Source organism: Schistocerca gregaria, chromosome 11 (genome assembly GCF_023897955.1).
Source record: "Schistocerca gregaria isolate iqSchGreg1 chromosome 11, iqSchGreg1.2, whole genome shotgun sequence".
NCBI lineage: Eukaryota > Metazoa > Arthropoda > Insecta > Orthoptera > Acrididae > Schistocerca > Schistocerca gregaria.
In genome coordinates, this window is record NC_064930.1 from 80,303,588 (window position 1) to 80,316,865 (window position 13,278).

The 13,278-nt window shown below is 38.6% G+C and overlaps 1 protein-coding gene across 5 annotated transcripts in view; it reads right to left on the bottom strand.

Moving 5' to 3' along the window:
• The window catches only part of LOC126295326 (uncharacterized), a 1,177,740-nt gene that overhangs the window by 157,405 nt on the left and 1,007,057 nt on the right, over positions 1-13,278 (bottom strand). Inside the window, exon 1 of one of the 5 annotated variants that reach the window (XM_049987794.1) lies at positions 5,933-6,092. The exons of the other annotated variants lie outside the window; for them this stretch is intronic. Within the exon in view, the coding sequence (XP_049843751.1) occupies positions 5,933-5,974 (42 nt within the window). The 5' untranslated portion in view covers positions 5,975-6,092. Of the gene's footprint in view, positions 1-5,932; positions 6,093-13,278 lie in introns of those variants that run through there. 5 annotated transcript variants of the gene reach the window in all.

Sequence of the window (13,278 nt, forward strand, 5' to 3'; positions counted from 1 at the left end):
TGCACAATACTGAAAGTGTTGGCGTTAAAAAAGGTTTGTGCCAGGTTGGTTCCCAGGATGTTGACAGTGACTCACAAAGAAACAAGGAAAACGGTATGCAGTGAAGTTTTGGAACAGTACAAGAATGATGGAGATGAATTTCTTGGAAGAATTGTGACAGGTGATGAAACATCATTTTTCACCAGAGATGAAGAGGCAATCAATGGAGTGGCATCATGCAAATTCAACCAAGAAAACAAATTCAAAACCACACTTTCTGCTGAAATACGGTGTTGTTCCATTCCGAATGACTATTGCTTGTGGACATCATGCCAAGTGGAACCATCATAAATTCTGATGTGATGACACTGAAGAAACTTCAAGCTCAACTGAGTCGTGTTCGACCGCATCGGTAAAACCAAGATGTTTTGCTGTTGCACGACAATGCAAGGCCACATGTCAGTCAAAAAACCAGGGAAGCGATCACAAAACTCGGATGGACAGCATTGAAACACCCGCCTTACAGTCCTGACCTGGCTCCATGTGACTATCATCTCTTTGGGAAACTGACAAACTCTCTTCGTGGAACAAGGTTTGAAGATGACGACTTCCTTGTACATGCTGCCAAACAGTGGCTCCAACAGGTCAGTCCAGAATTTTACCATGCGGGTATACAGGCGCTGGTTCCAAGATGGGCGTAAGGCGGTTGAGAGGGATGGAAATTATGTGGAGAAATGAAAATATTGTTCCTAAAGGATGTATCTACACACTGTAAAACTTTCAAGCATGTAGAATAAAAGATGTATTTAGAACAAAATAGTGTGCATTTCTTTTGGAGTGACCCTGATAATAGTTCATGTCAAACTCCCATTCAGAATTGCAAAACAACTGTTCCTGTCACATGGTAATCCTGCACCCTGGCAAATGAGAGGCTTAGGCGTAAAACGTGGTAACTGACACTTTGGGCAAGAATGCAGCGTGTGATGTAGTATCTTTTATTCAGATTTAACTGCACGAGTAAGTTTTGAGAAGTCCTTACATATCACAGAAAAATACAGCTTGTTCTCTTCTGTTAGCCATAAACTGCTGCATGTACAAATGGCATGTGTGACAAACGGTTATTAGGTGGCTGCTTAACTTTGGAGGAACAATGAATGTAAACAATACTGCGAGCTCAGAACAGCTACTAAACATTGATTATGAGTTTGATGAATGATAAAGATCCAGATTATGAGAGACAGAAGATAAAAGTGATGACAGCAGAAGTAACGAAGAAAATAACATAAGAAATGTACACAATGGATGCCACAGCTTAACATGTTATACATGGTATGCAGAGATGCAAGTCTCAAGGCAACCAAATTGGGTGATGTTCTGCCCTGTTTCCAATACATACCAGTAACTCGTCATGCTTATTACAAGGCATTAAAAGTAGCTCAGAAATCCAAAGAAAATTATGCAGACAGCAAATTGAAATTTGAATGCCAGTATTGTTTTCAATATTTTCAATTACATTATATTGTATCGTTAATAAGCAGCCTTAAATTATCATCCACTAATTTTTAATGTCAAATTTTCCTGTGGTGCAAGTGAACGTTCTTCATACCGTGAATAAGATAGTATCTACTTTCTGCGACCTATTCTGAATAACATAATACCTGCTCCGAAAAAGCAGTGCAACTCACGTAATACTAGGTACAAAAAGCTGATTAAAACCCAAAACTGAGAGATATGAGATTTTTAGGGAAAGAAGAGTATATCAAAGGGATAGGCTAATGGGAAATGGTGGTGGAGTACTTGCCACAGTAAACAAGAAACTCAAAACCACCGAGGTAGAAACTGAAGCTGCATGTGAGATTTTTTCGCCGAGACGCAGCATCAGTGGTGGGCATAAAATGGTAATCAAATCCCTCTACCACCCACCAGCCTAATTCAACAGGAAATATCAGAAAACCTCAGTTCACTTGTATGTAAGATCTCCAATCACACTGTAATCATCAGTGTAGACTTTAATCATCCGATCTTCTCTTAAGAAAGTACAGTTTTCTTAGTGGTGGGTGTTATACGACACCCTGTGAAACATTAATGAATGCCTTCTCTGAAAACTACCTAGAATAGATAGTTCAGAACCCCACTCATGATGGAAATATATTGGATCTAATTGCAACAAAGACACCTGCCTCTTTCAGGATGTCCACACAGAACCTGGAATTACTTACTGTGACGCAGTGGTGGCAACAATGATTACTTGGTACACAGGACAACTAAAATACGTAGAAAGAAACATACACCGGACTGCATAAATTAGATTAAAAAATCAGTAGTGTCATATCTCAATGAGGAACTTAAAACTTTCAGCACAGGGCAGGATCGTGTAGGGGAACTATGGCTCAAGTTTAAAAGAATAGCTGACCATGCATTGGAGGCATATGTACCCAGTAGATCTAACAATCAATAATTGTCAGGAACCTCCATAGTATATAGTCACTGTAAAGGAACTTATAAGCCAACACAGGTTACTGCATAATAGATGCAAAACAAAGCGGAGGGCTATAGATACAGATATGCTGAATGAAACACATTTAGCTCTGGAGAGGGCAATGCTTGAAGTCTTTAATGACTACCACAGCAGGATACTCTTAAATGACCTTTCACAAAACCCAAAGAAATTCTAGCCATATGTAAAGGTTGTTAGTGGCACCAAAGTTAGCATCCAGTCCCTAGCAAATGAGACAAATTAAAATTGATGGTAGCAAAACAAAAGATGAAATGCTTATTCCATTTTCAAATGTTCCTTTACAAAGGAAAACCAAATGTTCCTTTACAAAGGAATACCGAGAAGAACTGGCCCAATTTAATGCTCATGGCACTGAAAAGATGAATGAAATAAGTATTAGTGTCAGTGGTGTTGGGAAAAAACTGAAACTGTTAAAAGTGACAAGCGCTCCAACGCTTGATGGAATCCCTATAAGATTCTGCACTGAATTTGCAGCTTCTACCTAAAATGTATTGTAGATCCCTGAAACAAAACACCACACCCAGTCGTTGGAAGAAAGCACAGGTCACACCCGTCTACAAGAAGGGTAGTAGAAGCGATCCACAAAACTACTGTACAATATCGCTGACACAGATTTTTTTGCAGAATCTGAGAACATATTCTGAGCTGAATCATAATAACGTATCTTAATCAGAATGACTTCCTCCATTACAAAAACATCAATCGTGTAAAACCCAACTCATTTTGTCACATAATATCCTGAAAGATTTGGATCAAGGCAGTCGATACCTGCAGTATTTCTTTATTTCCAAAAAGCATTTGACTCAGTATATCTAAGTTTATTTTCAAAAGTCCAATCAGATGGGGTGTCAAGTGAAAGTTGTGACAGGGTGGAGGAACTTTTGTACGGAGGATGCAGCTTGTTATTTTGTACGGAGAGTCATTCACAGGTGTCGTTAAGTAGCATCGGGTGTGCCCCAGGGAGGTGTGTTGGGACCCTTACTGTTAATGTCGTATATTAATGACTTTGTGAACAATATTAATAGTAAGCTTAGACTTTTTTCAGGTGACGCACTTATCTATATTGAAGTACTGTCTGAAAGTAGCTTCATAAACATTAGGTCAGAATGTGATAAGATTTCAAGATTGTGTAAAGCACGGCTTCCCAACCTGTGGTCCGCGGACACCTTAGGGATCCGCTGGCTTTTTCTAGGGGGTCCGCGGCCAACTTCCACCAAATCGTGTAAAATAATGAGCAAAATTATTGAATAAAAATGTGAAAATCAAATTCATCACTTTTTTTCTGTGAAAAACATGTGTATAGCACTCGAAAGTTGGCAATAACATTCGATTTTTGGCAATAATATTTGACAGTCGACAACAAAAACCAAAACATTGGTGCGTCTCCTGCTGTCGGAGGTTCGAGTCCTCCCTCGGGCATGTGTGTGTCTGTGTGTGTGTTCCTCCTTACACAACAGTTGCCAAACAGTGGAAGTGAACGGACCACAGGCGGGAGCTTGTCAACAGCGAACAGTTTGGACGTGACGTCGATTGCTCTTGGAGGAAGGCAGGTCCAACGTGTGAAATGTCAATTACATTAATCAGGCTATAGTGCATTGAACAAATGGACTACATTCACTAGTAAGTGTATGGATACAGTGGCAATTCAAATTGGATCGTTAATTTCAAGTTGTTTCCATTCATCTCTAAACCAAAGACTATTGATACTTCGGAGGGGGGAGGGGGCGGGAAGGGGTGTCATTGGGAACGTGGCACTTGCATTAAGAAGCTTTGACATTTTCTTAATTACACTTTATATATTTTGTCTTCTTTTTACATGCAAGTTCAAAAAAACTTAGGTTTATAGCCTACAAAAAAATCAAAAGATGAGCACAATCTGTTTAGATAGCAAAGAAATTCATCAACATTATAGAAACTTTGACCTTAATAGTAGCCTCTTTAATTTTTTCTTAAATATATGTAAGTTTTGTATGTTTTTTATTTCAATTGGTAAAGCACTGAACATTATTTTGGGTAGATACATCACACTTTAATGTATGTTTCTATGGAAATCGTGCCTGTTTCTGGTTTGATAGTTGTGTACTTCACTGTTCGGAGAAGAGAATTCTTGATTTGACTTGAGGAAACATACTGATTCATAGATGAATAAACTGGGGGGGGGGGGGAATCACAACTCCTTAAAGAGTCCTCTACATGGATCTCTGCAGGCAACACCCTTCACAATAAGAATAGCTCTCTTTTGGAGCTTAAAACAACTTTTTGTGAAACCTGTATTCCCCCAAAATATAATATCATATATCAAATTACTATATCTGTACGAAGAAATAGGCATGGAGTACTGTTCCAAAACTGCAGTTTTCTTTAAATTTTCTTAATATATAACAATATTTACTTTCTTATTCAATAGTTCAACACATTTTTCCCATCTTAAGTTATTGTCCAGCCATATACCTAAAAATTTTGTAAAAGAAGTTTGTTGTACTAGACATTTCCCAATCTTTACTCTTACGTTATTTTTTACTTTGTTCCTTATGTGCTTAAAATTCATCCAAGTGGTTTTTTTTTTTTTTTGTCATTTATGATTAAGTAATTTGCCTTGAACCATCCAGCTGATTCATTCATTGCTAAAGTTATTTTTGCTTGTAGGTCATCATCACTAACTCCCTTGATAAAATGGCTCATAAAGTCTGCAAAAAGTACTGATTCTGCTCTTGTTAGATGGTTAGGAAAATCATTAAAAAACCTGTGAAGAGCACAGGGCCCAGAACCCTAGCGTACACCACAGTTGACTTTCTGATACACTGAGTAATATTTTGTGCCATTATGTATTATTTCAACACTTTGATATCTGTTGCACAGATACGATTGACACCAGCTGTATGCTTTTCCATGGACCATAACAACAGTTTCTCTAGCAAAATATCATGGTTGATGATTGTAACTTTCAATGTGACTGCCACTCCCTTCACTCACGGCAATTTAAGCTATGCTATGTTATGTTATTTATGCTGTGCTATTGCTAATCGAAAGTTATAATGTTCCTCTTTGGTGTATTATGTTGGAAGGGGGGGGGGGGAGGGGGAGCCAAAGCTTGTGGTTGGCTCATGGCATATTGGCTGCTAAGCCAAAGCTATCCTTCTACTCCATGGTCACCCAGCTTATTGCTTTAACACAGGGACGAAGATGTTGAGACTTAATGCGTGCCAGAAGTGATACGACAATTGGAGAGCCGCTATAAGGGCGAAGTACAGCAACTTCGCTCATTTTGTAGAAATAATAATAATAAGAAGAAACGCATAAAACCACACACGCGCAACACTATTTTCAAGACGGCTACTTTGTTATTAGGGCGTGAATATTGTTACTAAGGTTATAGCTACGGTTGGGAACGAGTTATATTTTGCAACGGCCAGAAGTAACCCGAATTTTACGCACCTGAAAAGAACCTACTTTCCATACCAGAAGCAACATTAACATGCGGTTAGTCGTTTATCAACTTGTACCTTCTGTCGATAGAAAACACCACAGTCAGCGTTTCTTATTGGCTACAGAATACTATCATCCATTGACCAACGATAACTAACTGCCAACGGATGCACAAACTGGAAGAGCCGCAAACAATGCAAGCGCATTTTAGCCAAAATTGGAAGTAAAACAAAGTAGCTGTCTACAGACGACTAACAACTTTAGCGATATTATTAACCAGCTATAGAAGTTTTATTTATTTTACTTACTTGGGAGCAGCAAAAGTACTGACTGGAGGGGTAAGTAAATTAACCCCCCCTCCCCGAGCCCTATTGCATTTGTCACTGCTTTTCCTACAGTCGAATGTAACTCTAGCCATCAGAGAGCAGAAGTCGGCAAAAATCGGAAGCTTTCGGCCAAACTGCATAATGTTTCAGCATCCGCCGCTGAATTTTGAGACCTTAAAATACTATAGCAGCAGGAACTCCTTTGTTGGACACGACTTCTTTTATTTCATTCTACTTCCGCATGCAAGTTACTGTATGCTAAAATATTGATTTTCTTTACAACCTCTTCGTGCGTAATATACGTCTGGGAAAGGTGTGGTACCTCTACAATTTGGGTAATCGTCAGCGCTATTTGTATTTATACTTATCGTAGTTTCCATAGTTCTGAAACCTCACGACATAATGAGATAAATTGTAATAAAGCAATGTTTCACTAAACATATGCGGAGAAACGTTAACACAAACAATGTCCGCCATCTTGTTAAACTTCCCGTCAAACAAAACGTCCAGCAAACACGCCATCCAAGATCTACGCTTGACAAACACGCTCTACAGCACCGTACACGGTCAAATATTTGTCAACCATAGTTAAGTTTGACAAAATGTTTGATCGTTCACGGTGGCCTTTAGCGATCACGTCTGTTCCGTTGTCCGAGATTATTTACAGAGTCGAACTTCCGTGTAAAATAAAGCTTCACGCGTCTACTTACGTTACAAATGAGTTAATGTGAAACGTATTAGACGTTTAGGATACAAAATCTATATGAATGAAAACGAAAACCCTTACCGTGTTTACGTCATTATTTTCGGATTATTCATCCATATAATAATGTAAAAGTCAAAATTGTATTATATTTTTTAATTGTATAAACATTTTTACAGCTTATATGAAACCTACTCACATATTTCTAAACAAGTGTCGTACAGTGACACACATCAATTTTGTAGGTATCTTTAGTGGTATATGTGGACACTGTCGGCAAAATGGGTAGCGAATTGAGTTATCCCTCAAGGAATAATAAATCAAAACATCATGCTTGATTATGAAATTTTACCGCATCAACAATGAACGTTTAGTAAGCGATCAACCGTTTTCCTGTCATTTTGTGGGACTGTAGACAAGATAAAGTTTAGTTAACGATTGATATTATGTTTCTAGTGTGTCCAAGGTTGCAAGAAAAAGTTTGGTAAAGATTGAAATTATGTTTCTAATTTGTCCAAAGTTGCTTATTGCTCTCGTTATCAAATACGAGATAGTAACAAAAGTCAGTTTTTCATGCATGTCTGTGTTTATGACGTTATATCTTCTGAACTATGAGTCGTGCTGTTTGGCCACGATAACATAACGATTTCTGTAGTGTTGCCTGAAGCGGAGAAAATAGGTACTACTTGGCAGATATTCATTTGTTTCCGAGTGCTGCCGAGGTTAAGCTGCCACCAGACGCGAAGTATTTCGAAAGACTTATGGCCTAAGCAAGTAACTTCTGTAAGCACTTGCTGAGGTCAGATTACAAGGGCACGATAATTTCATGAACTTTCTGCAAGTACTTATTTCAGAAGTGCAGTTTTCTTACAATCCAGAGCAGGTGCGACTGTTGTTGCATTATCATTAATGAATAAAAATCGCAACGAAACATAAAAATACAAAAAGAATTGATTTTTAAAGAGTACATGCATACTTGTGTTACCAAGAAACACTATTCGTTTGACTAAAATCAGAGAACTGCACTTAGATGAAATACTTTGAAGATGTATGATATTTTGAACATCTCTCGTCTTATATACTGTGTGAGGCAGCTAAGTCATAACAGCCGTTGTATCTCCCCAACCGTAATAGATACAAAGATGCCGTTTGGACAGTCAGGATCTACTTGAATACATCACGTTTTATGTTTGTGCCATTTTTTATTATAGAGATATGAGGCCATCTTTTTTTTTTATGGAACCCTATGTTAAATTTTAGCATAGAATGATGGGCTTGGAAAAACGGTTTCAAATATGTGTATATCATAATATTTAGGCGAATAGTTTTTGAGACGAGCAAAGAAACAATAAAGCTTCGAATGTCATTTAATTTTTAAAGAGAATGAAGTAATATGCGGAAAACCTCCAGCACTACCGCGCGCTTTCTAGGTGACCAGACGGCAAACATAAAATGCTCTTGTTCTCACCTGACATAGTATCCCAATTACAAACAAGAGAGATGAAAATTTCTAACTTAAACATAGCGTAATTTTTCTGAGCGTGTTGTGTATGATGCAAAAGCATACTGCAGGCATTTCACCGTACTGTTGAATACTGAAGCCACTGACGATATTAATTACTCTCAGTCATCTGGTAAGCTCCTAGCTCCTTCCTTATTTCAAATAAACGAGAAAAAAAAACCTCACGCGAGATTTGAACCAGCGGACCATAAACTGCAGTTGATTATCTGTTAGCTAACGATTTCGCTACACATCCGTTAACCATTTGTGCCTCATCTATATACAGTACAGTGCCACGAAAACTTTCAAGCCGATGATCTTTGTAAATTAATGAAAAACATTAAGAACAATCTTCATAACCGTGTTCCATACGTGTGTTTCACTACGCAACAGGAAGCAGCCTCAGCCATTTTCGTACTGCTCATTAACAACGCGACAATCAGAGCACAACATTGCAGAGGCTGTAACTGTACACGATTTTTGAAATGAAAACCACGTAGCTAAAGCGTGATTAAGAAAAACATTGATGGCTGTTACTACGTTTGAATATCTTAAAGTTTCATTTAACGTAGCTTAGCAATAATACATATATTATGTATCTAATAGATAAGTAGGAGCTACTTCCAAGAGCGTAACAACACCAGTGTACGTGTGCTACAGCTTTTGATCAATCATCGCGTTTGTGTTTGTTTACATCAGGTTTGTTCTTATGATGAACGGAGTATAGTAAACGTGAGTTCTAAAATGCGTAACTGAAATGGCTATGAGCACTTGTTCAGTAAGAGAAATCATTTCACAGTAGCGAAGATGAAAAAGTGTGAGGATATTGACGAATGGGATACAACCCGTCGGCTTTCATCAATGACGTCACACGTTTCCACACATCTTGCATTGCAAAGATTTAAAAGTATAGACGAATGTTGAGAAACAAACGATATAAGTATAGAGGCAACAGATCGGTGACTTGTATCATGTACATCCATATTTCGAACATAATGTGACGAATATAGCTTTTTCTTACAGTAGAAAATCCTAGTATAAAGCGATATATGTTATATTGGCATGGGGCCTATGTTGATATATATACGAATTTTACGTTTATCAGTTTTTTTTCATCTTCGCTGGTTCTAGTGTCAATTGAAAAAAGGATATTAGTACTAGCGAACGCGAAAAAAGGGATGAACCTAAAATTTGTATCCTGTACTTTAGGTGACTTACACAGTCCAGTTGAAGAATGCGATACTAGTACTAGCGAAGCCGATGAATTACTAGCATCTTGCTGCTACAGTCGCAGGTTCGAATGCTTTCTCGGGCATGGATGATATATATATTAGGATGCTAGTAATTCATCGGCTTCGCTACTACTAGTATCGCATTCTTCAACTGGACTATGTAAGTCACCTAAAGTACAGGATACAAATTTTATGTTCATCCCTTTTTTCGCGTTCGCTAGTACTAATATCCTTTTTTTCAACGAATATGTAATAAAAAATGGGGTTCCTATTTCAGTTGACATCCGTTTGAACTATGGCAGCGCCATCTAGTGGGCCAAACATAGCGCCATCTGGTTTCCCCCATCAAGCTAGACGAGTTACGTTCTTTGTAGTTTTTTCGTTTGATGCTTATTTCGTGAGATATTTGGCCCAGTCACTATCAATGGACCACGCCCGATGCAGGATTCGTACCTGCGACAGTAGCGTCAGCGCGGTTCCGGACTGAAGCGCCTAGAACCGCTCGGCCACACCGACCGACTTCTTAATATGTCTCGCCCTTGAAGGTAACCGATTTATTACCTACGATTCGAAACTAAATAAATATCGATGACTAAAATATGACGTCATTGGTCAAAGCCCACGAGTTTTATATCATTCTTCATTTGATAATCACCACCTCCCAAAATATGGATACCAAAGAGCTGCAGTAGAAGAGATTTGTCTCTAGCATCTAAGATGACGAAGTGCTCATAGCTGTTAAGGTATGCATGTTAGGGCTCATGTTTGCTAGACATTTTTGCTCCGAATGATCATTCCTGTAAAATATCCGAATATTGACTGTTGCTCCTGGGACTCCCCGTATGTAGCAATAACAAATCAAAACGGTTATCACAAAAGGACTTCTACTATTCATCGAAATGGAAACGAACCAAGTACCCCAAAACAAGGAAAGACTACAGCTGCGGACCAGTCTTAACGCAAGTCATGGCGCTCCGTCTCTTTCTTGTTATCCAAGCGATTGCAGCGCACCAAGCGGCCAGGAAGTAACACTGTTGAGTTCGGAAAATCTTTTGAAAGCCAAAGCGATACGTAATTGTTTATATTGATCTGTAGAATGGTTTTTACAAACGGAAGTGTATGTAGCGCTGCACATTGGAACAACAACAAGAATATTATATTTCTTTCTTTTTTTTTTTTTTCCTAACAACCCTAGCAGGTGTGAACGGCTACATTATGGAAAAGCTTATTTACGATTTTCTTGTAACCTACAGATATATACTGGAGAATGTTGTGTTCTTTAAGAACAAAAAAAAATCGCTAGTAAATAGCAGGAGACCTGACCATTTGCAGAAAGGCGTTTTCGGTTGCGGCGGAATCTTCACATGAAATTTCAATCGCTAGCTTTCTCCTCCAAATGCGAAAATACTTTGTTGAAGCCGACTTACATAGCGAGAAACCATCATTATAATAAGATAAGGGAAATCAGAGTTCGCACAAAAGATATAGGTGTTCGTTTTTACTGCGCGCTGTTCGGAAGAGTGAAATAATAGACAATTATTGTGAAGGTGATCGTCGAACCCTCTGACAAGGCACTTACAAGGGGAGGCCGCCAATTGTGAAGTTCAGATTCGATTCATACTGCGCATAATAAAAGCTTATATATATATATATATATATATATATATATATATATATATATATATATATGAATTGCTTATGCATGTTGGTGAAGGCGGATCGCTCTCCAATTGTACCGACTCCATTTTTTCGTTTGTTTAACAGGGACCGCATCTACATTCTTTCGAAGTTAGCAGGCAACTACGCTGTTATGCGGCGGCTTGTTTCGGCCCATTCAACATCTGTCCAAGTGTAACGAGCGAGTAACGGAGTTTATATTTCATACCTGCCACAGCAAATTTGTGTTCGTGGGGTCTCTATTCCAATTCGAACGTTTGACTTACGCTGTACGTATTCGTTTCGGAATATGGTTTCTTCATCTTCCGTTAACTGTACGTGGTTAACATTATGAAGACAATTAATAACATTTGTGACATACAGCTTTGTTTGCGGAAAACATAATTATGTTCGAAGTCGCCAGTTTTTCCATGACAAACGACTCTCAACAACTTATTATATGCATAATTGTTGCAACTGATTGCCGGGAAAAAAAGTACTAAAAAAAATAGTTGCATGGCGCGAGATTCGATCCGGCGACCTTCGGATTACGAACCCGAACGCTTACCAACGCGCCATGCCGCTGTAGAAAACTAATAATCAAAGACAGTATTTCACCGCAACGGTTTCTTTTAACTGTCGATTTTCTCGACAACGGCTAAGAAGTGCACCTTGGTGCTTTGCCACATTACACCTCTGGCCATGAGCTTTTATTATGCGCAGTATGAATCGAATCTGAATTTCACAATTGGCGGTCTCCCCTTGTTAGTCAGATTTGCAGAGGACCCATGTAGATGCAGTGGCAAAACCTCCCCCCCCCCCCCCCTCCTCCCTTGCGGGGCGGATTCGTTCGTTTCTCTCGGCGGTCGACTCGACTAAATTGAGATGTGAAGTAGTTGTACTAAAAATAAAATAATTGAGCTTGCATAAGGCTGATTTCCAAACTAGCCCAGTTTTAGTTGTACTTTCCTATGTAGCAGGCGCGTCCGCGTTATCGTATTTTATACGTTTTTGTCTGGCACAAAAATAGCTAACACACACATACGAGTAAAGTCGCGACCATTCTGGTAACCTCGATTCGCTATCCTGTCTGGCATTTGATCAAAAAGGTCGCGAATATTCTACTGTTTCCTGGTACAGAGAACCTTCGATACGTAGCTTAATAAATACGGACTATTCGCCGAATAGGAGGCTGGTTGACATTCAGAAGCAGAAATAGGAATACTGAAGAATGAATAAGTAAAACTCCTAGTTGTAGCAAATGCAAGTGTGAAGTCTAGTCAAGAATGAGAGTGATCAATTGATTGTGAAGTATTAATAATAGTAACTCCTAGTAATTTCTCAGTAAAAATATTGTTATGAGACTCGTAACAACATTTTTACCAATAAATTAACAGTAGTTTCCCTTACCTACCTCGTAATCTACGGTAATAGTCATTTTCGAGAACATGCCTGAAAACGCATTTTTATTACAGTAAAAGTAAAGGTAGCTCAAGATATCTAAAGCGCCTCATCCTTGAGGTTCTTCTGTATCCGCCGCTGTGTAGATGTAGATATATATCTACTCAAAAACGTAAAAGTTTTCTTCGCTGCACTTCCAGTCAAATCAGTACATGTGGAATATAGGAAACGTGTAAGCAATGCAATACCTATGTTATTTAAAGTTGCAGATAACTACAACAACTGTAGTTCAAGGAAAAACCGGACTGGAGTCACAATAAAAGAATAAAAGCAATGAAACTGTTTCCCAATACAGATGAAACCAACTCCGTAATTGTTGCTGCGTCTGATTCACAGACAGAATCTTCAACACATTCGATTTTGAAGCAAAAGTAATTAGATTTACAAAAATATTTATGTATTACAAAGCCAAGTGACGTGTCAGACTAAGCGAAACATGAGGCTGCTTACGAAGTTGTTACGCGTCAAGGAAAGCT